We start from the raw sequence: 24,123 nt of genomic DNA on the forward strand, positions 1-24,123 counted from the left end.
CTTAGTTCCGCCCCACACAAGCGGTATCGGGTGTGCTTTTCCACTTATTTATAGCCGGAGGACCGAACTTTGCTCTTACAGTAAATCTAGTCCACAGAAACGTGGCCACGCAGGTACATCTGACGGCATTGCCAAGGTTGGTTGACATACAGACGAACGTGAACCATTACAAAATGTTTTACTATGCAGACACCTTCATTAAAATCGTCTGGATCCCCGTTCGCCGGATTTTCCATTGTTTGCGAAGCCCCCAAAGGCAAAGGAACGAAGAAAAAATCAGGCCTAACGATCAAGGATGCAGATTTTTTTCCAACTTACTGCAAACCCTTAGCGACTTGCAAATTATCTGAAAGTGTGACCTCCCTAATGTGAGCAATGGCGTCTGCGGCCCTTAGCTGACACGTCGCTAATAAGGGCAAAAAGAAAGAGCACCTTATCGCACTGCAAACAGTTTTATAACGACGCCCAGAATGAAACAAGGGCCGTTGTCGACGCTTAGCCGCGTTGCTATATAGGATATTTTCTGCCCAAAAGACTCTTTCCCTTGAACGTCTGCCCCTCTGTTTGCCCATGTAGTTTGCAGAGCTCGGTCCGCCTCTCAAGATAACACTGTGTCAATAGCGTCCATGAGAACACGAATATCCGCACCCGACACCGTTATTGTACACGGCGGAACGGCGTGGAAACAGCAACACTTGGTGGTATGAGAAGGTCTGCACGTGTCGTGTTTCAAGCCTATATAAACGCATATTACCCAGCCAGTTTATGGAGAGGCAGTATAGAAGGATATAAAAATTTTTGGTGATGTTAAACTGACAAAACGTGGTTGCGGATGTTCAGCAGGATATTTCCTTTCTTGTAAAACGAAAATGCAAGCTGTTAAGTCTAGCTGTATAACATGTATGAACAGGGTTTGGGAACGTGTGAATCACAGAGGGGCTTATACGTAAATCTTCCCTCTGACTTGTACACGTGTTTGGTGATCTACTGGCAAAGCGTTTGCTTGTAGTTGGGTTCGCTTGGAAAAAAGAACCGTGTTCGGCAACTTTGTTCGATTTTCCCTTGCTCCAAAGACATGACATCTTCGCTTAATAGTCGAGGAAGTGTAATGTCTATGGAAGCAGTGCGATTTCGAAACTTACTACTCTAAAGATGAAAGCTGGACTTAGTGGAAGAAAAAATGACTGAAACAGTACAATGCTAATGGGTAAGGAGTCATTGAAACGGTTTACAGGGATCGGTACATACTGATATGTATATTATCTCCCCTCGTATAGTTGCATTTATAAGTGATATGGATACGAAACTTGTTCAGTTGCGGTACTTATTCCTTTTCATTTTAAAGCAAGATTTTGTCAACGTCACCAAGGTGGCGCGCCCTGAAAAGCGGTTATTTGATATTACAGGTTTGTTAATCATTTACCTTTAGTTGGTTTTGGCAGGCACAAGGATATCACGTTCGCCTTCAAGAGGAGCCGAAAATACCTGACGAACCGCTCAAGTTAATAATTCTGTTTGCACAAAACACATTGTTCCCTTGCTGTTCGTCATTTCCAAACTGTTTTGTTTCGTGCCGTTACTTGTGATCTTTAGTTGCAAAATTGTTCCAACATGCATCCACATCGAGGCGCTATTGAGCATCACGTGAAAAAACGAAATTCGCACAAAAGCTGTTTTTAATTAAATTTCAGCCGTTAGTTTAATTTTTTTTTCAAATTGGTGGCTGAAAAATATGTTTCCAACATATTAAAACCCCACTCCTTTTACTAATCCAAGTATGTCGCGACCAAACAGCTCAAAGTTCGTTGGAAGAATTGATTTAACACTGGTATTGAAAACCCCAATTCGTACATTTTTCTCTCCACGCTCCGCAATCCACACGAATAAAACGAATTATTTTATTTGTACAAGCGATGACGCGCCACAGGTGAAAATGCAAGTTCACACCGGTTCAAGTATATTATCGTTCAGACAATTATCACCACAGGGTCGATAAGACAAGCAGTTGCCCCAGACGATGATTGTGGGAGTCCAAACAAACCAATTGACTGTAAAGTTTGATGTAAAGCAGCTAAGGTAGCACGTATGATTCCGATTTGTTATGTTACACTTTCATTGATTTCTATTCTCGTGTTTATTTGAATATCCCACCCAGCGCCATTATTTAAATGCCCCGGCGAGACGTTAATATCGATCCGTAACAACCATAATACACGTTGCGCACAGAATAATAAAATGAACAAGAAAGGGTGTAAAATTTACCAGACGTGTTACCAGCCAGCCAGGTGCTACGACATTTGAAATAGAATCCACGTCAATAAAAATTGGAATTAGCGGCTGACAGTGATGGCAGAGCATTGCACACGAAAAACACAGTTAAATATCGGCGCAAACACAGTTTTTTTTACACCGTTGCGTCATACTGCAACGAATTTCATCTGACATTTCGGTGAAAGGTCGTTGGGGTTCAAAACAGAGAGTTTAGGAGCATTACAAGTACACCTGTTCCACATGGGCTTATATACTTGGACGTTCCCGGTGCATTATTGATTTCTGATGAGTAATTCATGTGGGCCTTGAATGGAAGGCGAAGCATGCGCCGTGAAGATTTCGGCAAAAAATAGGCGAAAATTGTGAATAAGTGAAACTTTGTCACATTGAGTTAAGCTTCAGATATTTAAATTATGTTCTCTGGAACTTATGAAATAAACAAGTAATTAACCAACAGAATGCAAAAAATTGTATGACCGAATCGACAAACGTGTCCTTTTTTCAACCCGTAAAAATCTGTAGTCCATGTTGATATTGGTATTAAAGCAGTTTTTCTTTAATTTGTGCTATGAAGAAATTTCGAGTAAGTGAAATTCTGAACTCATAAACAAATTCAGTGTGAAAACATAGGGCAAAAGTAATGCACTGAACTTACACCCATATTTGGAAATTGTGAGAATGAAACCTTTCAGTATTGGTAAATTTATATCAATACGTCATTAGGAAGCCTTGAAATGCAATACTTCCTTGGAATATAAGGAGAAAACGCACATGCAGGACCTAGTATGCCGCGATAAAGCAATAATCTTAGTCCTTATCATGCTACGGGTTAAAACGTACGATTTCGGACTCCCAAACTGCAAGCATTGCATGAATACAAAGTATCGTCTCTCGTAAGGTTGTACGCCTTTGCAGCTCACAAAATGACTCGGACAGTCGCCGACAGGTACGCAAGGAATCATGAAGGGATTGAAATAATTGGCAGCATCCTTTGGGAACTTTCTATCATTGAATCACCAGACAGACAGACAGGGCGCGACCTACACGCGCTTCGGACTGTCGCCGACAGTAACCTGATTCACAATGAGATTGGTGTTGGGCGTGGAAGTGCTCTGGCCACGGTTCACCTTGTCTTTGATGCTGGTGGTCGAGCTTTCGCGGACAAAGTTGCCCTTCACTTGACCGAAGAGCATCCTCACCAGTCGAATGTATTCCTTGCGGAATCTCCTGTTCATGATGACGTAGATGATGGGGTTGATAGAGGCGTTAAACCAGGTGAGATTGGACGCCATCATGTGGATACGTGGATCGATTGAAACGGTTCTGCAGCAAATACCGAACGTTAGAAAACAAGTTGTATTTCCTTAAGCATGTGGATACCTATAAAATGCTTAAAAATTTGGGCGGAAATGTTTAATATAGCGATTGACTGTCCAAAACTTATAACAATTATTAACATAAAATATCGACCGTTCAAACGAAGCTGTTTGTAAGTTTAATGTCACTTAAATTTTCGGTTACACATGTTTGCAGTTATTAAGATTTTGACGGAACGTAAGTTTTTAGTTTTAGAAAATCCTAAATGTAATAGTCTCAGTATCAGGGTATATTTATTTAGAAAGAAATATTTGTTTCCCTTTATTCATTCTGCAATAAGAATGTTAACAAATGAGCACAGGTCGGTGCCATAATGGACACCCGCACTACAGCGCTCCCTTATAAAAAGCCGCATCTGTAATTTATTCTTCGTATAATGAAAACATTGGAGATTCAAGGGTTCCTGTGGTCGACATGTCAAGCACCAAAATCAATGCGTTCATTCATAATTAATGAAACGTACTTGGGAATGAGGTTCACGATGACGCTGGGCAAGAACGTGATCATGAAACCAATGCAGATCGCCAAGCTGATGAAGAGCATCCTCATGTCAGACTTCCGGCTTCTGTGTGACAACATATGTGTTATACTCAGATGCATTAAAACGAAAGTTATACTGGGGGTAGATATACGTGTTTGAAATATTCATTAACGTGTTTTGCGCTTTGACCCTGTTGACCGAAAACCAATCTTAAATAACCAAACTTTATATTCTACAAAGAGGTAAAAATTACTACAGCTGCTTATATATTAGCATACGGCATTAGTACGCTGGATGAAAGTCAAGAACCGTGTTGGTATTTTATCTTGAAATCAGTCTTTTTAAATATGTTTTGAATAAAGTCTTTGTTTTTTCTGGTGTATATGGGAGCATATCAGCGGAAATTATTCCTAAATTTTTGAGTAAGTTTTGCTGAAAAATCCCCGGCTTACTTGGAGGAATGGACGCTCTGGGAGCTCATCTTCCTCAGCATCAAGTTCTTCTTTGATGCGTCCGAAGCTCTTCTCGAGTCCTTACTCTGCTTAGATGAAAAGAAAGTCACAATTTGTTTCTCTAAGGTTTCAAAGTTCGTTCCCAACACGGTATTCCGATATCAAACATATTTTTGCTCAATTCAATACGCCTTGCATATAGTATACAGACGTTGCATGCATGTGGGTCAAAAAAGATAAATTTTTATATCAGTATGATTTAGATATTGTGTCAACATTATTCACCTGTTTGTATTTGTAAGTGGTTTTAGGTGGTTAAGGTTATTTTTTTTATGTTTTTAGCAGCTATTTATTTTATTGCTAAATGCACATTTATCATTTCTCCCCAGTCAAAATATTTTGGACAAAAAGCATCGCAAATTTGGCTTTAAACAACGCACAATGCACATGCTGCAGCCAATGTACCAGCAAGCTGGAGCAATAAATGCAAAATATGCGTCGGTCTTTTTCAAGGAGATATTATGTCTGCGGTCTAAAATATTCATATCACGGTATTGAATGCAAATAAGCCACCCATGTTTCCTGCAAAGTCTGCAAACCACGCAAATTAAGCTACTTGTTTATACGTCCCATAGGTTGTTATCAAAAGCATGCATTAAAAACGCCCGACAAAGTTTAAAAAAATACAATCAGGTGCATACTAACATATTTTCAATAACTAAGTCATGGTTTTACCATATAGAAATCCCTTATTGAACGACGTTAAATTTAACTGGATTTGCGCCAGACAAAAACCCTACATACTTACAGGACAAATGTTCTTGGGAAAACGGTGTTGGGAAAACGATTTCACGGAAAGCAATTTCGTAAAGTTTATCACCTTTGTGGAACTGGAGTGGGAAATCCCCGAAGCAGAGACAGTGGCTTGGAGAGAGGGAGCGATGCGACTGATCGTCATGCTCTTCACCACCTTTTCTCTCTTCCTCTTCATGCGGAGGAAGATGAATCCGTACAGACTGATCATGATGGCCAGGGGAAGAAACTGGAACACGACGCGAGTGACCTAAAGTTGCAAGAATGTTGAGTATGCGTAGAATGCACAGAGTGGTGATCTTACATGAAACCGAAATAAAATAGTTTGACTGAATGGATTTTTCGCCACAGAACAAATTTTAAACAGGTTTTTGTACGATTTTTTGTTTTTGTGCAGTTTTTGACAGATTACAAAGTACGCCGAAGCGGTATAACAGCGGAAATGCGGAATATATATGTTTTACTTTAATTTTAATAATTACCTTTATAATGTAAATTCATGCCAGATGGTTAGTTACGTAAAAACCATACGAACCCTACTTAAACATGTCTATGAACAACAACAGCAGCAACACGCCAAGAACTTTGTTTGGTAAAAACACAATGTTTGCAAACCGGACGGTGAGTAATGCCTGGCGTCAAACAACGTGAATAAACGATTTTCGGTGCGGATAAAAATATTCAATTTTTGTTAAACCTCCGGTTGCTTGTTGCACCGAACAACTAATTTTAAAAATTATTTTTGTTTTAAAAAGACCGTTTCCTACAGTACATGACACGAAATCGGAGTCTGCCATTGGTCACAGCGCACATAATGGAGATGAATCTACATTGTGCACGATCTGTTATAGCAACATATACGCGCAAAGGTGCAATACGAGCAAGCCTGTATAAGTTCCTTGTTTTGAAGTGTTGGGGTTAACGACCTGTGAACAACACGCGGTGACCTAACCAGGAAGAGGTTGTTAAGAAAATTTGCTCTGCGTCTCCAAATGTCAACACTATACCGTGACTCATTCAAAGCAACACAGAATCCTACACCGCCAAACGTGACCGCGGTTATCGCGTTGTTTTGGACTTCGTTTTATAAGAAGGTCCACAGCCAAATATATAGAATTCCTCGACAAAAATAGGAAGGGACACACTAAGACGAGCGACATTATGTGAAAATTGCACTTATTTTAGTCAAGCCCCAACCCACTGTAATTTGCTTTGCACTTAAGTTTGACGCATAAGAAGGGTAATTGGTGGAAGTGATCGGGAATGCGAGGGCAGAGTCTCAAAAAAACAATTTTAAACATAAACAGCTCAGCATGATTAACCCAGTAATGGTCGTTCTTACTCCTGTAGATGATCGCAACATCAAAGCAGTCGAAATTGCAATTCGCACGTTGCTATCAGTGACATTTTTCCGCGTAATTTTATTAAAACCCAGTCAATAACCCTGACATGGCCTCTTCGGTCGTTATAGGCACCCCTGGAACCGTCTGTTATTGGTTCTCCCGCCGTTCCTCCTTCCGCTTTAGTCATGACAGTTTTATGCCTTAAACGATGGTGATAATGGGGCTGTTGCATAATGTCTGTATTTATATCACCGTAATTGCACAAAAACAATTATGCCGAGACAGTGGCAATGATTCTTGAAACGTATGACATGCAAAATGTTGGCATCACCAACCGCGTAGCGACGTAACCAACATAAAACCTTTCGTGGTACAATTTTATATTTTGCAAGGTGGTATATCAACCCCAAAATGTCACGTGGTACCTTTTGAACAAACATGTCATGTTTGCCACCTACCTTGTATTTTTTTTTGCTTCGGTAACCTATACTGGACGGTCACGTGACACCAGGCCCAGCAGTTATTAAAGATCGGCTTTTGCAATTTAAAATGTCATCTTGCCTGCATGTATGCGTTCCATCCGTTGGGGGGCAAGCAGATGAAGGTGCAGACGAACTGTTGCGGGTGGAATCCAGTCAATGCTTGGTTGTGAGTTTTGCACAGCGGATCCCAACCGATGAAGAAGGGAAAAAGGGAGATTGGAGCAAACGTCCAGCAGAAGACCAAGGTAAACACCAGCCTGTTGGAAGCAAAATTGTTAATCTTGGACTTCAGGTTTCACATGCGTTGGTAGCATTGTCACTAACATACACAAGTACAAATATATTCAGGGTTACCATCGGTTGGCCAAAAAACAGGCACGCTGCTCTTTGATATTGTTGTTAATTGCGTTAGGATGACGACAAATTGTAGAAACCTACACCGATAATTTAGTGATCCGTATTGGTGCGTTTATCACTGCGTGACATATCACTAACCACACATGTCATGAAACAATATGGCAACCTTGCTTATAATGCACTTAATTTCGCTTAACTTACACACTTTGGGGCGTTTCACACCGATTATAAAGATAAGCTCTGCATATGAGATTTGGTCTGTTGCATATTTTATTTATGAGAATTGACATCGCAACAGAGTGCTGGCGAAGAACTGTGGAGATAACGTGCGAACGAGAGCTAAATCCCATTTGTTTATTGCAGTGGAGTTTATCCAAAGTTGTCGGAGACCCTCTGTTCCTTAAACCCATAAACGCGGAAGAATCTGCCCATGTAATCTAATTGACGGAATGACGTTCATTCGCGTGGCCGCGCTACTAGGTAATCGATGATAGGTCAGAAGCATAAACCAAGTTGCATGTCCGTGGTTGGTAATGGCAATTTGGGTGTTTTAATTATGAATGACCGACTCCAAGAAATCATGCCTTGCCGCTTTTACCGGAACGAATTGTGAGGATTTTATGCATTTCACATTGTTGTTTAATTTGAAAACATACTTTGGAAAAGTGAAAAAAACGCAGAGGGGAATACGAGAGGGATTAGAAACGCTGCGGGGAGGTTTTGCCACTTGTGCTTCAATTGCGAACAAAATGCCCTTTGGGAAGAACCTGTGGTTTGCCATTGTGAACGATGACTTTATACATTGGACTTTACCAAGTTGCGTCTTAGTCACCGTCGGAATTCACCTATTTCAGTGGATTGTGTTTTGGTTTCATAAATATCTTTAGGTTTAAAATTACATGTTATAATGTTTTGTGATGGAAAATTCTACTTTTAAGTGGGGAAAAAAGTGAGCAAATACAATACATGTTGTCGCTTTTTATTTCATCAATAATTCTCGAAGTTGGCAGTTAATATAGCACTGGAAAAGGGCTTCACAATTAAATTGCGTGGCAATTCTCATGCATGATAGGTTTAAAATGCCTTTCTCACCTGTTGCGTCGGAATAGGTCGCGGTATTGACCGGGTTTCACAACACCAACGAACCGATTCACAGTGATCGCTATCAGGAACACCACTGAAGTGTAGCCACAGCAGAAATAGCTGTAAGCTTGCACTCGTGCAGAGAAGGAATCATTTCCAAACGGCCTGCGGTCGAAGAAAAGAAACACAAAAATGAGTGGTTAAGATAAACAGACGATACGCGAGCCACCGAAATTTCTCTGTTTAAATATTCATGCCTTTGAAACCAAGGTTCCAGTTTTTAAGCGAAATTGGAACCTCCACCACTTATATAAAGTGTGAGGGCAGATGACGCAAATGGTCTTGGGCTTAATTAGTTAACCATTGACGGGAAAGTACGATATAACAAAAAATCGATGCGCACGAAGCAAAATCCCTCATATAATCCCCACATTGATCTTGAACGGAAGGACATAAGCTTATAAGTTGAGTTCCGACGAATACATTCCTAATTTATAGTGACACCAAGTATGGAGGAATTTCACTTTACTTCGAAACGCAGGCGTTGAGTGGGTTTTTAAGTAGGAGCCTATAATTACATCAAGTGCGGCGCGCCTTATTCTACTGCGACTTAGATGACTCAAAACAGCCAGAAGCGCAGTTCGTGGTTGTATTTTCCACATCTACGCAGGGATGAGAAAAGACATGCGGGCGTGAAATAAACTTCAACTTTATCAGTAAATATCGCACCGGTTCCAACTTTCCGCGTTTTCCTGGCAGTGCTAAAAATAACTGAATATCGACAAGCGGTCAAACCTGCTGTTTCGGGGTTTGTTTGAAAGTTTAGATTCAAAACGACAACTCGAACGTGGCCATTTGCGATACCCGCGGTAATTTGATACGTCGACATTTCTTTGTGCACCCGGGTATGAGGACCAAAGTAAAAGCCGCAGGGTGTTGACTGGAAGCGAAAATTCGTCGGACAAAAATCACATGATGGGCGCAATAGGCCATTCAAATGGATCGGTTTCTATTTTTACTCCTATCACACAATATACGCAATATTTCTCGTATACGCAAGTCTGCAAGATGAATTGAGACTGAACTGAGTGAATTTTCTGTGGATTTGTTACTACCATTGTGGACATGACGGGCATCACGAATTCCGGAAGTGACGTAGCGGCAACGTCATTTCATATCAAACGTAAACGGAAATCGACTCCGGGAAGTCCCCCAAATACAAGGTGACATCGAGACGGATGAGAAGCAGAAGGGGAAGATGGGATTGTTACGTCATATTGTGTGCATCCGCTACTGACCGCGTACAGCGGTGACGTGGGGAGGGAAAAGTTTCCTGTTATGGTTTTTTGCGATGGAGTTACGCAACAAAGTGCATGGCCTGCCACATTGGCCGAACTTTTTCTTGGGTTAAATTAGGGGACGTGGGCAATGCACAAATATGTGTTAAGTAAGAAGTGTTTACGTAACGAATATAATGTTGTGCAGAATACATATTTCCAACCATTTTTAAAATTAAGTTTATCACCCAAAACTCAGGACCAACAGCAATCAACCCTGTGAGAAACAATCGTACAAATCTATCAAAATCGCGTCTAAAATGAAAAAATCAAACAATGAGCGATAACGTTTCCTTAAATTTTAAAACCTCGCCCTTCCGAAGATGAAATCAAACAACGCGACAATACGAAGAACACGACCACGCGATTTCTATGAGCGGGAAAATCACTTACCACTGCATTTGTACATATCCGGCAAGATTAAAGGGCAGCATCAGACAAGATGTGATGAAATCTACGATGCTAAGGTTGACAATGAATACGTTGAAGGTAGTGCGGATTTTGCGGTTTGACACGAAGGCCAGGATGGTCAGGAGGTTGCCGATTGTTCCAACCACAATCGTGAAAAGCGCAACGCAAATTCCGAAGTATCTGCAGGAGATCAGATATACGGTCAAATCGGTTGCAATTAAATGCGGTTAGTTAGGCGCCCTCGAATAGTCTTGTGCGGTGCGTTGCCATAGACTACAGAAACAAGGGGGAAAAACGAACAATTACAGGAGACAAGAGCTCACGCAAGCGCTCCTTGTGTTGTTTAATCCAGTTGCTCTTACGAATACAATCTCTCTAGTTCGGAGAGTCGGCGGCATATATCGTTGATAAATAATACTTTATACCGGACACCGTTGTCATATATCGGCGATTCATGATAAACATTAATGACCACATTGCAAGGTTTCATGTAGGCACATATAAACAATAGGCTATTCCACGTTTATGTGTTTCACAATATTTACCACGTTCAACACGTTCAACACTTGCAATAAATAATGAATTTCTGTTTTATTAATCTTGCAATAACGCAATTTTTTACCCATGAAATATTAAGTGAAACGTTTTGTTATGTTAATATTAAAGAGTTTTGACGAATAAAGCATATAGGGTCTTGTTGGTTATTAAGTCCTTGTTTTGAAACAATACTGGGCATAGCTTGGTAAGCCCGTGAGTCGAGTGCGGCATGCGCAAATAATCCTTTACATCGTGCGTCGATTAAATAGATACAAAACGCATATAGGTTGCAAACGTCAGCGTATTTTCAAGAGCGTAAGTGACACTGCACTTCCCCATTACACAATTCCCTGCAGTGCAGATCCGTCAGTTGACCAATGTCAGCACATGGTAATATCAATGCCACAGAGGAGACCAGTACAGGACGCAAAAGCACTCTGGGTACACGAGTGCCCAAGAAACGCACAGCTTAAAATTAAACCGTATGTATGGGTATCATCCGCATTGTGTCTTTATTGTAAATTAGTCACTTCCTACGCTAATCAAGCTTAAATTTGCAACAAGTCATTGGCATATGAATCATAAGTGGTATTGTCGAAACAGATTTTGTGATTTCATTCTTAAACCATCTGTCTGCAATCATTTTCAACTCGATCAAATTGTCCGATTTTTTCCACACAAATACCTTCAAGTTATTGCAAATCCACATTTACCTGAAGGAAGCCTGTTTGGAAAGGTCGGTCGTTGCGTTCAATGTCGCGTTCAACTCCATTCTCAATGTTGCTTGAATTTACAAACACCGTCAATACTCAGTAGCTTATGGCACGAATATGCCAGCTGCAAAGTAGACACAACACAAACAAAATTTAGCCCACCGACAACGGTCACGCCGGGATATCCTTTAGAACCCAATAAGTAGCTTCCTGGTTCACTGGGAAGCACCTTTCTTACTCCGAGTCTCGTGTCCAAACACGTCATTCGATTGTGGCACACGCCACGTTTAAATACTACCATTCAACGTCGATAAACTTTTTTCTCAAGGTCTTGCCGTTCAACGCCTGCGCGAAGAATGCTTTTCTTGAACCGGCGCAGCAATGCGTCAAGAAAAACGCTTACGTCTTCATGTACACAGGCGTCGGTGCATTCGGTGAAAAATGCACAAAAACAGCTGTTTCTTGAATGAAGTATACAATACATAGGATTTCGCGATGATTTAATTAAGGTGCTGCTGATAAAGGGATAATTTTCCACACAATAGGCATTATTCAAACAATTCTTGCCGCCCTGAAAAGCTGAAATTGAATACCCTCATATGGGCAACGCTTCCACAAATCCGTCTATTTATTATTTTTAAAGCCAAAATGTATAACCAAGCACTGGCGCTAAATGGAAGGCCACGTAAACGAAAGCTTACTGGTAATCTTAATGCCATACACAAACTTGCTTGTTATTGTACAGCGCGGTTTGAACAGCGCAACGGGCATGACAAATGACGTTAGTGTCTATATTTCTGAACTAAATAGCTGACAACTGAGCGTTGACATCGTCATGCCTCAAGGCTTGTACTTCCGTACACTGGTTGTTGATCTAACGTCATACAAAAAGGAGGCCTTTAGTCGTGATTTGAGCAAAGCCGGTCGTGTCTTGCATGGCTTGTGACGCCCATAGCATAAAACGTTGATATTATAAACAATTTATGAAGGCTAGAAATTAATTTTTTGGTCGGTCCTTCCAATATTCGCAAAACTTATGGAAATGTGAATAACTTTAAAAGTAACTTAATAATCTGTTCTTCTGGCAAAGATAAAACGTAACTTTATTCACCGACAGGCGAAACGTCGGTGAATAAAGTTACGTTTTATCTTTGCCAGAAGAACAGATTATTAAGTTACAATATGCCTGGCAGCAACAAAAACATTATAACTTTAAAAGTAACAAAAAATACTATGATTGTTTTCCTAAGCAATCAAAAAAGTAAAAAAAATACTTAGTGTTGACACTACGACAAACAAAAACCTTTTTCCATACCAGCTTAAATTTTGTGCCAAACGCTTATGGGGGAGAGCACCGCATAAACCTTTCATAATGCGACATGGCATCGCATATATGCGTTACTTTCCCACTCCCATCAATATTTTAGTGTCTAATTATTTCTTTTTTTGAATTTCGTAACCGTTGCTTTTTTGCACTCATTAAATTTGACCTCACAGCGGGAATGTTTGTATGTTTAATATCCACCTTTCGGGTTTTTAAGTTTCAGGAGCTAAACTAAAATGTTCCTGGTATCTTTTTGCATGAAATGCAGCAGAAACAAACCCAACGATAAAAATCACTCTGAATTCGTTGCTATTTGACTTCTATTCAGTTTAGGAATCAACAGAAAATTAATTTCATTTTTTGTTTCCCTAAACTATCAAATATTACCAAGAATTACGTACAAATTTGGTCCTTGGAGCTAGATATTTCGACAAAATCTCTTGATTGGAGAAAGTATTGGCCGCAATAAAATATCTTGCTCTCTAGCGCTAGTTGTTATGACAACATTCGTACGAAGCCTACTTGTGAAGTTAACCAAAAGTTTTGTAGTTTCAGCAAAAAGATGTTGGATTTATTTTGTTGTCTCTAGGAATTTTATTTCTAAACAGCGACACACCAACATGACCACTGTTGCATCATCTCATGGCCCAACTGAGGTAGTACATTTTGGTAAATTTGGTGTAGTTTAATTTTTAACAATATAAGTTTAAAAGTAGGCCAATTGTATGCTCCATCCATGCTGGTTGCTGGGTATCTAACATGTAAAATCCGTGTAAGCTGTCCTATATTTAGCAAAACAGAAAACAAATTCAAGTATCTTGTGATATGTGCTGGCTTTCTTGAATAATATTTCCATAAAAAATAGAATTGATCATGTATTTGCTTGTATTTCACGAATGTCAAAGAACCCAACCTCCTCAAAACATAAAAAACACTAAAAAAATGCTTCTCTATAATGTTATTCCAGGTCATAAATGCCAGGCGTACTGAATCATTTGATGCACCTGCAATTTTGGACCTGGTAGCCCAACGAACCAATGCACAGTTTGGAAGAGTGAACATTGTGCACTTGATAGAGAAGTCCAATCTCTCTGTGACACTAAGCAATGAAGAAAATGAGGTAGCTCATACAAGAAACTTGTCATGCATATATTATGGTTGTTACGGTTGCAGTGTACAATAACACCTGATTTAGGTATTGGGATTTGCTGGATTTCTTGATCACCCACAAATTGAAGTGTGTGACCCTGCAAGTTGGGAAGCATGGATGGAGGACTTAAAATATTCTTTGACCTCAAAAACCTCCCCGCTAAATAGGTTTGGCTGTAGTGTTTTTTATTGTTGATGTTTTTTGTTGGTTCCTTCTTATAACTGTTTTTATGGTTGTTTCTTCATGTAAATGTTGTTGTGGCTAGTTTACCAGCTAGACCAGAGTCTTCAGCTGCATTACGAGACCTTATACGTTGAAGCAGTGTACATTACTGTATGTAGCTTACTCATCATTGGCTCATTTCCTTTCCTACTTTTCAATGTGTGGAAAATTTTCTTGACTCTTATGTATCACAACTATGCATAGATCACAAAGTTTTATACATACATGTTGTGTATCATTCATATATCTTCTTCCAGCTTGTTCCTACACTACTTTGTGGCAAGGGACGACTACACCATCGGATGTGCGAGTGAGATTGTACGGACTGTCTTTAATGCAGTGCCTGAACTGCAGTTTATATTTATCACTCTGAGATCTGACAACCACCTCGAGCCAGCTCTGGCTGAAATATTTCAGTCTGTGGATAAAGGTGTTCCCGGAGGTATAGCGATGTTACTTTTTTTGTTCTCTATGAACTATATAATGGCATGACTAGATTATTTTTACAGGACATCATTCGCTGTATGTTTGTCACCGCCATAACCACATTCCAGTACTACATATTCGAAAGGCCGTTGTTGAGGACCATGATGATCTTTTGCCGATATTCAAAAGACTCAACAATACACTCACAGAGGTTTTTTGATGTTATAAAAAGCAGGTTTTCAAAACAAAATATAAAGAGATAGGTTACTCTGGTTGAACAACTTAAATTTCATCACAGGCAAAGTGATATCTGTTATTCCCTGAAAATTTTGTTTGCTTGGGTTGACCCACACTCTTTTATGCATGTATTTTCTGTATCTCTACATAATGAGTTTAAAATAAGTTGGGTCGGTTGCCATGTGTTTATTGTTGTTTTTGTGTGGATTGTGCTACTACTATGTTGCATCACATGATGGCATCATTTACTTTTATTACAGGACTATGGAAATTACTTTCTTGCTGAAATGATCGAAGCACAAGACGAAGAAAACCATGCTGTGGTCGCTGAAGTTGGTGGAAAAGCAATTGGTTTCATGAGCATTTGTGCTCATGTAAATGTGGACTTTCTACAAGTAGGTTCTTTCCTATTTTGCATTTGGTGTGCTAAGCAATTTGATTTGAAACTTACGTTAAAATAGTCACATTTGAAATTTGGGAAATTGTAAAATGTAAAATATCTTGTTTTTGTGATGAAGCATAACAAACATTCAATTGATCATTGTTTTTGAGGCAAACTGTTCGATGGATTCAATTAAAAAAGATATGTTGTTTGTAGAAAAGCTATGAGCTTGATTCATTCCATGGCCTCTGCAAACCACATTCTGATGACATCCTTGAAAGAGAAAGGAAAGTAATAAAAGAGCCCACACCAGAATCTGTTCCTATTAAATCTGTGGTCTCCACACCATCTGTGTCTGCTGTACAAGAAGAACAAAGTGACAATTCTGTCAGATCAACTTCAGATGTAATGGGTGGGTGGAAGAAAAACTGAATATATTTTTAATCTTGGGGGTTTAAGTTTATATTTCATGAAATGTATCTGCTTGGTGAGACTGTTGTGTACACGGTATTTGATACATCAGACCGAAGTATTGAACATTAGCAAAATGGGGAATTGGAAATATTATATTTTCCAACTTTTTTATTATATTTTCCAAAGGTCCATTTCATGTGGTATTGTGGCAAAGGCATGAAAACGACTACAACAACACATAAATATTATGTTACTGTTGCTGCCATGCATATTATATTTTAATAATCTGTCCTTTCATTGTCCGACGTTCATCATCACATAATGTCCTAACTTTTAAAAAGAAATATTTCCAATATTCTGCTGACTCACAACTTTAACCAAAAATGAGCACAGTCATGTCTAACTCCCCATGTTTTTGTATGTAGTGGACAAGGAACGCACTGGGTCAGTGTCGGTGGCCACTGATCACGAACAAATTACACCGGCGCCTTCACAAACCTCCGTCAGCGGGTCAACCGTTGCCATGCAACCAAAACTTAGTGAGCTCCACATGGCTGGGGGCAGCACTACTTCCTTTATACAGGAAGAAAGCGCCGATGAGACAGAAGAAGAAGTTTTTCTGAGTAGCACTTCTTTTGTCACAGAGAGCGACAGAGAGGATTTCAAGGTGGGAGAGTTAGACGTAATATTCGCACTAAAAAAAGCCTGTCAAACGTCCTAGGGTCAGCTTCACAATAACCAATTTCGGTTCTTAGCTGGCCCATATGTTATATTGTGTTGGAAATACAAACAGAATTTGATAAATTGCAACTATCAGTACATTACGATGTAGAATATATTATTTGTGTGACAGCCAACGTACAAAGGCGACCCAAACGCCTTCTCCATTCAACTGTTCTGCATTGATGAACAATATGAAATGAGGTCATCCGATTTCCTGCCCGAAATATTCAGGTAACAAAATCTTACGGGGGATTGTCACTGAAAAAGTTAATTGGGTAACAGCTGTAACATGGTTAGATTGGGGTCAGTAAGTTAATTTGCGATTTTGTAGTTTTACTTGCAATGTTTGACCGGTTTTGTTATGTAGGCTTTTCCCGAAAAAGGATGTGGCTGTCATAACAGTCCCTCATCTGACGCCTGAATTCCCGCTCATCCAACAGTTCGTAAGAGTAACTCCCCGCTCTCGTGCCAACGTACCGCATGAGCTGTACGTATTTCATCGGTACGGTTTGATCAAATCGGATTTCAAAGTGCGCCTTGCTTGCACCAAAGATTACGAACAGGTAAATTGAAATTCCTTTGGACACTAAACCGTAAGTTGTGATAAGATGGAAACACAATCAGTGCCGGATCAAAGTGATACAAGTGGCAAATTGATTGTTGTTATTGTGATCAGTTTGCGATATTACCGATTTTGTATGGGTATGGATATGGATAGAGCGTATGTAGAAAAAATTTAAAGTTTAAAAAAAGCAAAAAATGTCATTCAGACAACAGGAATCAGTCTGTTTGCTATGTGGTACCGACGGATCTGTCCTGTCTTGTCAGATATCCAAAAATAACTCACAACGAGTGATGAACGATCACTGACGATGCCGCCAAGGCGAAATTAATATTTCAGTAAAATTTTAAATAAAATACCGCACTGACGCTGATCGTCCATCACTCTTTGAGTTATTTTGAAAGTTTAAAAAATCTTCTTTCCAGGTTGAAAAGCTTGTCGGCGGGATTGAAATGAACGAGAACCTTTTAGCCGATTTGCGACTTTTCAATTCAGCGCGCAGAGACCACGATGGAACAGAAATACAGGCGTTTGTGGCGGACTGTCTTGGTCAGGTAGGGGAGGGCTAGGGGCGTGCATTCTCACAGAACGAAAAGAGTGTCTTTACGAAAAAATGTTGGCATTGACGACGAGTGTTTGCTGTCGGAAGCAAATGTGTCGTTTTTGCAACTTGAACAAGCAAGTGTTAAATACGCATGTTGGTCAACACTAACATTTTCATCGATCATTACCCTGTGAATTATTGTAATGCAATGGTTCTCAAATTTCCGACAACATTAAGTTTAAGAACTTCTGTTGTAGCGCCAAAAATAAGTGTAATAATGACAATATTTGGGAAAAACGTCACAACCCTATCTGCATCGATAAACAGATCATACGAGAAAACTTTATCACTCATCTTCCTTCCGATCAGGTGGTTGGAATCTGCATCGTCCGCAGAGAAGAGGACATCGAGCACGTTCGCTCTCATTACAACGTAGAGGATTTCATTTATTTCAACCACTACCGACGCGACGAACACGCGCACCTCCACCACTTCGCTCTCAACCCCATCTTCCAGCATTATTCCAAGCATTTCATTAAGGAAGTCTTGCGTCAGGGGCACAAGTCGTGTGTGTATTATCCCGTCTATCCGCGCTACGCCAAGCGAGAGTGCCTCGAACGCCATTCACTGATCACTGGTAAGGAATACGGCATGTTCGATACAAATAAAATCGATACGAAGTTAGCCACTTTCCGTTTGTCTATTTAAGATATGTGTCTCTCTTATGTAAATACACCCAGTGTAAAATTTGACAAGTACGGTATAAGGCATGTTCCCCTGAGTTTGTTTAATCCGTTGCGCAAATTATTTTTTCGCCAAATGAATCTTTGCAATCACGTGATCCGAAGCAATACCGAATTCTTTGGCGAGTTTTTAAACCCTTTATTAAAGAAAAACACAAGTTATTTCTATCTTTCCCAACGTATTGCGGAAAAAAGTTTCTTCTTCAGTAAATTTAACTCATGTACTTCCTTACAATTACGTCAGGCATCAACTTCCTGGTTCCCGTGAGAGCGCGTCGACAGATCGAATATCCAACCACTGAGCTTGGAATAAACGCTCCTTCCGAGCGTGTGATGGCAGATCTTCCCCCTTACGCGCTTTACCACATCAACCGAAAGTTGACACTTGAACCAAAGGTGATCTAGACCACATCAGCTTTTTCTCCGTTTAAAATGTTCTAGTTCTCGGCTACAAGCCCCACGAGAGGGACGGGCTTTGGGATTTCTATGACACAACGACTTGTCCCCACAATCGCATGTGATATTCAAAAAACTGTCCACGCCACGACACATGTTTTCCACACAATACACCTGCTCCATTAAACAGATTTTTGTATAATTTTTCTGCATGTTTTCAATCCGTATGTTCATTGGCAACCCAGTAAACACCATCGAAACTGCTTCGTCAGTTGTTCGTGTTTTAAACTTAGAAAATCAATTTGAGTTTCATAAATTACCCAGGTGACCATCAACGCCCGTATAGTGGTGGTTGGAGCTTCTGACCTTGGACTCGCCTTCCTGGAAAGCATGTGTTTCTGCCCTCACTTGCGCTTCAACAACCTCACGCTCATATCGAGAAGGGGACTCCCCGACACGTTACGCTCCAACGCGCACACTTATTCGGAAGATGACCTGGCGCGACTTTCCCTGCGATCCTGGGTTAATGTGGTACAAGGTGAGGTGACAAGAGCGTGTATATGTCTGCGAAATACCATCGTTTGGCAACATCGTTTAAGCGCAATGCCTGTAAATCAACCAGAAAATCTGATCGGGGTTCGTGGCCAGGATATCATGGGTTCGAATCCCGGTGTGGGAAAAAAAACGCAAAACCTTGTAAATCCATATGACGACTTTTCAATATTTTTTTATTTGTTAGTGTTTTGTCTTGTATGTAATTTTATTCTGGCTATCGCAGGTTTTGTACCAACAGAATATTTTACAAGTTTTCCATTTTAAGTATGCACCGAAAATGCCATTGAATTCGATATGTTTCAAATTATTCAAACTTGGCCTAATTCTGCAGTAGATTTATAGCTCATTAACGTAATATTTTATGAAAGCGCCACAGCTTTACTTTTGTCTGATGTGTCATAGGCAACATGACTGGTATAGACCGTCCGCACAAGCAAGTTATAATGTGTGACGATACAAGAGTGTCGTTCGACCACCTAATTCTTTGTACTGGACAGCAATACCAGGTGGGTAGAGCAAAAAACGTCGTCAAAACAACATGCAACTTGCTTTTCATGTGTTTTTAAGTAAACTACACTGTGTTTTGTTGTAAATTGTAACTGGTGACTCTATGTACTCATTGCGAGCAAAATAAAATACTCAACCACTATTGTGCAATAACGTGACACTTGCAAATTCGTTAATCTTTGAAACTTTTGGTCAAAATGGTCAAATACGACATGTCACTGTTAAAAACGCAAGACAAAACAAATGCAATGCCAACGTTGTCTTATAGTTACAACTTTTTACATGTACTTCCAGATTCCGCAGCCAACAGGTGCTGACGTCGATGACATGGCAACCAACCACGACCTACCCACCAGCGCCCTCTTGCGTGCACTCGATCCCCACATTCCACCGCCTGAAAATGTGATGGCGCTGAACGACGACTGTGACGCAAGACTGTTATCTGCGTGGGCTGGTCAGCTCGTGACGAAAATGTTCACTGACGACAAGGTTTGTAGACTTCACAATAAACATATGTCGTAGTTGAATGAATAAAATACTGCAAAAAGTTGCATAACTTTTACGTTAGAACAATCGTAATTTCAGCGCAGGCAACTTGGGATCATTATTGTAGCCTGCAGTAGGCAAAATAAAACAACTTTGCCGTTATAGCTTGGTTTTGCCTGCAGTTATCTAGCAAGTTGACTTACCTGTTTCCGTTTATTCAAGTTTATCGTTTTAGTCTGCTTCTGTGGTTGTGTACGGTCGCACATTCGACGCCTACGCGGCAATTCAGCTCTTAATTTCCCGCGGAGTTCCCGGCGACCGCATCGTGCTTGTGCGCCCCCCGCCCCACTATTCTCCGATATCAGTAAGTGACGACGAATGCGACGGTGATCCGTTCAACGAACCTGTGGTTAGTGCAACCGTCATCCAGGCTTTCGAGAAGCTGGGAATCAAGGTTTTGGACGATCACGTGCTTGCTAAGTGGGATGTGGAAGCCACGCTCACTGGTAAGCCGTGGTTATGGGCTCCTTGCAGGCAGTATATTATCTGTTATGTGGGCAATGAAGAGTGCTTGAGATCCTACTAATTCGCGATAATGGTCGGAGATGTAAAACAGTTTTGATATTTTTCTGTTAATTGTTTCCTTTCCATTTATACACTACCAACTATTCTGTGGTTTTACGTTCCTAGTATACAATAGATATCAAAATCAGCGTAAATTTCACTTAAAGTGGCTCTCGGCAATGTTTTTTTCGTTACTTCAGGTACGAAAGTGACATCTCTCGGCTTCACTACCCCCGCTAAGCCTGTGGCGTCGCTCCCTTGCCTCGGGCTTGTTTCTCTTCATCCGCGGCGAATCGACACCTTCAGTTTCCGCGCAGCAAACGACTCGTGCCTGGTCTTCGACGGGCGACTAACCATAGACGCAAACTTCAGTACAAACGACCGCTCGATTCGGGCCGCCGGGCCACTAACAAAGTACGCCAGGCGGTACCACGCGGACGCATACTGGTCAAGGCACGAGAACTACAGGTGACTGAGTATATTCGTATGTGATGTTTCTTTATGTTGGTTTATAGCGTTAGCAAGGTGTGGTTTAGTACTCAACTCGTTATTGCAATCACAGATCGCAGTGCAATAGTTACCTGTTGGGCCAAGCAGTGATTCAAGCACGAAATAGTTAACTGCTTACGTGTGTTTTTACGTCTTTCATTGGTCTCTGTTCAACGCCCACCATTTTTCAGCTCGCGTGAAATTGGTTTTCGTCTGGCGATGTCCGTTCTGCCCATGTTCGATCCGACGCTAGAGGGCAGCAACGAGCTGCCACCCTTAACTCCGGCTACCACAGTTAAGCCCGAAACCCCCGGAACCGCTTTTACAACCGACAATCCACACGAGAAACTAATACCGGTTTACAACGAGGCAAAGGTACCCGATTGAGGGTTTGAAAATAATAAATATGACCTGATGTCTTTGTTAATGTAATAAACTGCAATTAATATTCAATTCCAAATATACTATGTTTATGGAGAAGATACGATCCAACTCAACAACTCATTAACATTTAATTTTGTAACAAATTTTGCAAATACGTTTTTATGAATCAGGTTGTCCACGGGGAACTACCTGGTGGTTACCGGTACTTGCACGTGCGTAAACCCGGTGAGCGACCTCCATACGTCACGCAGATGAACAATCCAGACCACGGCCGTGAAATTGTCACTGGGTCGCCAGAGACCGGCAACTACTTCCGTCTCCACATCAACCAATACCGTCGCGTTGAGACGATCACGTGCCTCGTCCTGCCAGGTGATTGGTCGGCGTAAGGCAACATAATAGTTGATAAAAAACTGTTTGAGAAATGTGTGCTTGAATTGCTGGTAAATATTAAGTCTTTCACTGATACGGATTGTTGCCACTCGATAACTGAATTTTGCTTCACCGAATAGTTGACTTGCAGCAGAATTAGTAATTGTTGTCTATGGACGACGTACTCTCTTTGTTTATGGTGAAATTTTCACTTAACATTCCCTTGGATAACATCAATACGTAGTAAGCAAACCGTACGCGACCTGTGATAATTGTGTTTGTGTTCAGGCAAGGTTGGGTTGCCGGTGAACAACCTGATCCGATTGTACGGAACTCATGAGAGATATCTCAACAACCTCCTATCCCGAGTGGACGAAGGACTCATCTCAGACCTCTTCCTCTTCTTCCGGGAGCCATGGTGCACCGCCCTCTTCCACGACCGATTCCAGGACTTCAGACAGGAGGTGAGAATATGAGAGAGTGCTGCGGATTACGTCTTGTTTTTTACGGTTGCGAACGGGAATAAATAGTGTCCTGAAAAAATAGATGTTTTATCATAGAATAAGTAACTACATTCTGGTCTATCTGTAGAGCAAATATGGATAAATTCCGGCCCCCGACTGAAATCTGGCCTCTAGGTCTGTTGTTATAATACAGTGTCACGTAACATCACTGTTCACACTGCGCCTTTTTTGTTTCCCTGAAACATATTTTTATAGTTCGTAAAAAGATTTGTTCATAAACTGTGGCGTAAACACTGTTTGCCCACAATGTACAAACATGGACCGCTGGTCCGTTTGTCAATTTTTTGGGATAATTTCTGACCCGTGATTCGAAACGTTTACCCATCCCTGCTGTATATAGAGTATCTAGAAATCTCTAAGAGTGTGATTGGTTCTCATTTACCTGATAAACACAGCGGGAAATCTTTGGGCTGGCGTTGAAGGAAATCTTTTACACAGATTTACTTTAAAATACAAAGTTTGTCGGTGCGCGTGGCGCTTATTGCTTGTGTTCATTGTTTATCGGCGTGGTAATTACCACAAAAGCGATCAAGCGATATAATTTCACCAGTGGGATTAGTTGGCGGTTGCTGATATGTATCAGGTTTTGAAACAAATATTTCGTATATAGACGCCTCAAGCATATCTGTGTAATCACCAGCAATTCACTCTACTTTGCTATAGCCTGGTCATATGTACTGTCGTAACAGGTTGAGGTTGTTTTTAATTCTTAGTCTATTTATTGTAGACGTTTATCAGTACTTTTCGGTACTTAATAACCGCTTATACTGTTTCGTGTGTATTTACTATACCGGAACTGGCAATGCCCATGGGTTGAAATATATGTTTTTATAATTTATACCATGTGGTGGTCCTGTTTAAAAGCGCGTGGTTTGTGTGTGTTATCTCTTAAAGAACGGTGGCCAACAGGTGATCGTCTGCAATTTGTGGTTCAAATCCTCATATTCAACACTAAAGTTACATGTGGAACTCTCAAAATATGTGTAGACAGTTATTGTATCTCCCGACAGTTATTCTATTTTAGTGATACCGACGATGCCGAATAGTAGGCGAAATCAGAAACAACAGAAATACAAACGACTTAGGTTTTTTCTTACATAACTTTTTAATATAAGTTACATTTCATCAAGGTGCGAGACTTGTTGGGGCAAACACCATCCGGTGCCGATACTTTGCCGTCGATTGAAGCCAACGTCCGTAAACTGATAGATGAGGATTTGGTGATCAGCGAAGAGCAGAGAGAGGACCTGTGTAGAAGCTACATATCAACTGGTCAGCGTAAAGCTACGGAAGCCAGACTCCTGAGCTTCCTCAGTTATAACTACTACCACCTTCCCATGTACGCCAAACCCGGGATGGTATAAATGTGTGTGTGGTTTTTCGTAGACCTTTTCGTGTATTCTGCGTTTTTATAAAATATGTCGCGCTTCTGTGATTTTTGCCTCGTGCTAATACAATATGA

The 24,123-nt window shown here is 40.6% G+C and overlaps 2 protein-coding genes across 3 annotated transcripts; one reads left to right on the forward strand and one right to left on the reverse strand.

The window, feature by feature from the left end:
- Window positions 1–1,892: 1,892 nt before the first annotated feature.
- Window positions 1,893–11,806, reverse strand: LOC145894400 (G-protein coupled receptor 84-like). 2 transcript variants are annotated; one of them, XM_082982977.1, is made up of 8 exons: window positions 11,658–11,806; window positions 10,390–10,587; window positions 8,669–8,824; window positions 7,299–7,476; window positions 5,462–5,644; window positions 4,582–4,667; window positions 4,112–4,213; window positions 1,893–3,594 (listed from the first exon to the last, which is right to left on the reverse strand). In XM_082982977.1, the coding sequence occupies exons 1-8, from the start codon at window positions 11,714–11,716 to the stop codon at window positions 3,312–3,314; spliced, it is 1,245 nt and encodes a 414-aa protein (XP_082839103.1). In that variant the 5' UTR covers window positions 11,717–11,806; the 3' UTR covers window positions 1,893–3,311. The 2 variants fall into 2 exon arrangements, with proteins under 2 accessions (XP_082839103.1, XP_082839101.1); XM_082982975.1 differs by having other exon boundaries at window positions 4,582–4,670.
- A 1,705-nt stretch (window positions 11,807–13,511) lies between these two features.
- LOC145894160 (cilia- and flagella-associated protein 61-like) lies at window positions 13,512–24,120 on the forward strand. Its single transcript, XM_082982635.1, has 22 exons — window positions 13,512–13,637; window positions 13,949–14,101; window positions 14,177–14,298; window positions 14,611–14,795; window positions 14,863–14,990; window positions 15,277–15,411; window positions 15,615–15,810; window positions 16,238–16,479; window positions 16,666–16,766; window positions 16,903–17,098; window positions 17,523–17,651; window positions 18,011–18,278; window positions 18,629–18,780; window positions 19,105–19,318; window positions 19,738–19,841; window positions 20,137–20,331; window positions 20,564–20,834; window positions 21,093–21,360; window positions 21,573–21,756; window positions 21,936–22,137; window positions 22,426–22,601; window positions 23,792–24,120. Exons 1-22 carry the CDS (start codon window positions 13,602–13,604, stop codon window positions 24,023–24,025), a joined length of 3,891 nt encoding a protein of 1,296 aa, XP_082838761.1. The 5' UTR covers window positions 13,512–13,601; the 3' UTR covers window positions 24,026–24,120.
- Window positions 24,121–24,123: the final 3 nt, after the last annotated feature.

Source organism: Ascidia mentula, chromosome 3, assembly GCF_947561715.1.
Source record: "Ascidia mentula chromosome 3, kaAscMent1.1, whole genome shotgun sequence".
In the NCBI taxonomy this organism is placed as follows: Eukaryota; Metazoa; Chordata; class Ascidiacea; order Phlebobranchia; family Ascidiidae; genus Ascidia; species Ascidia mentula.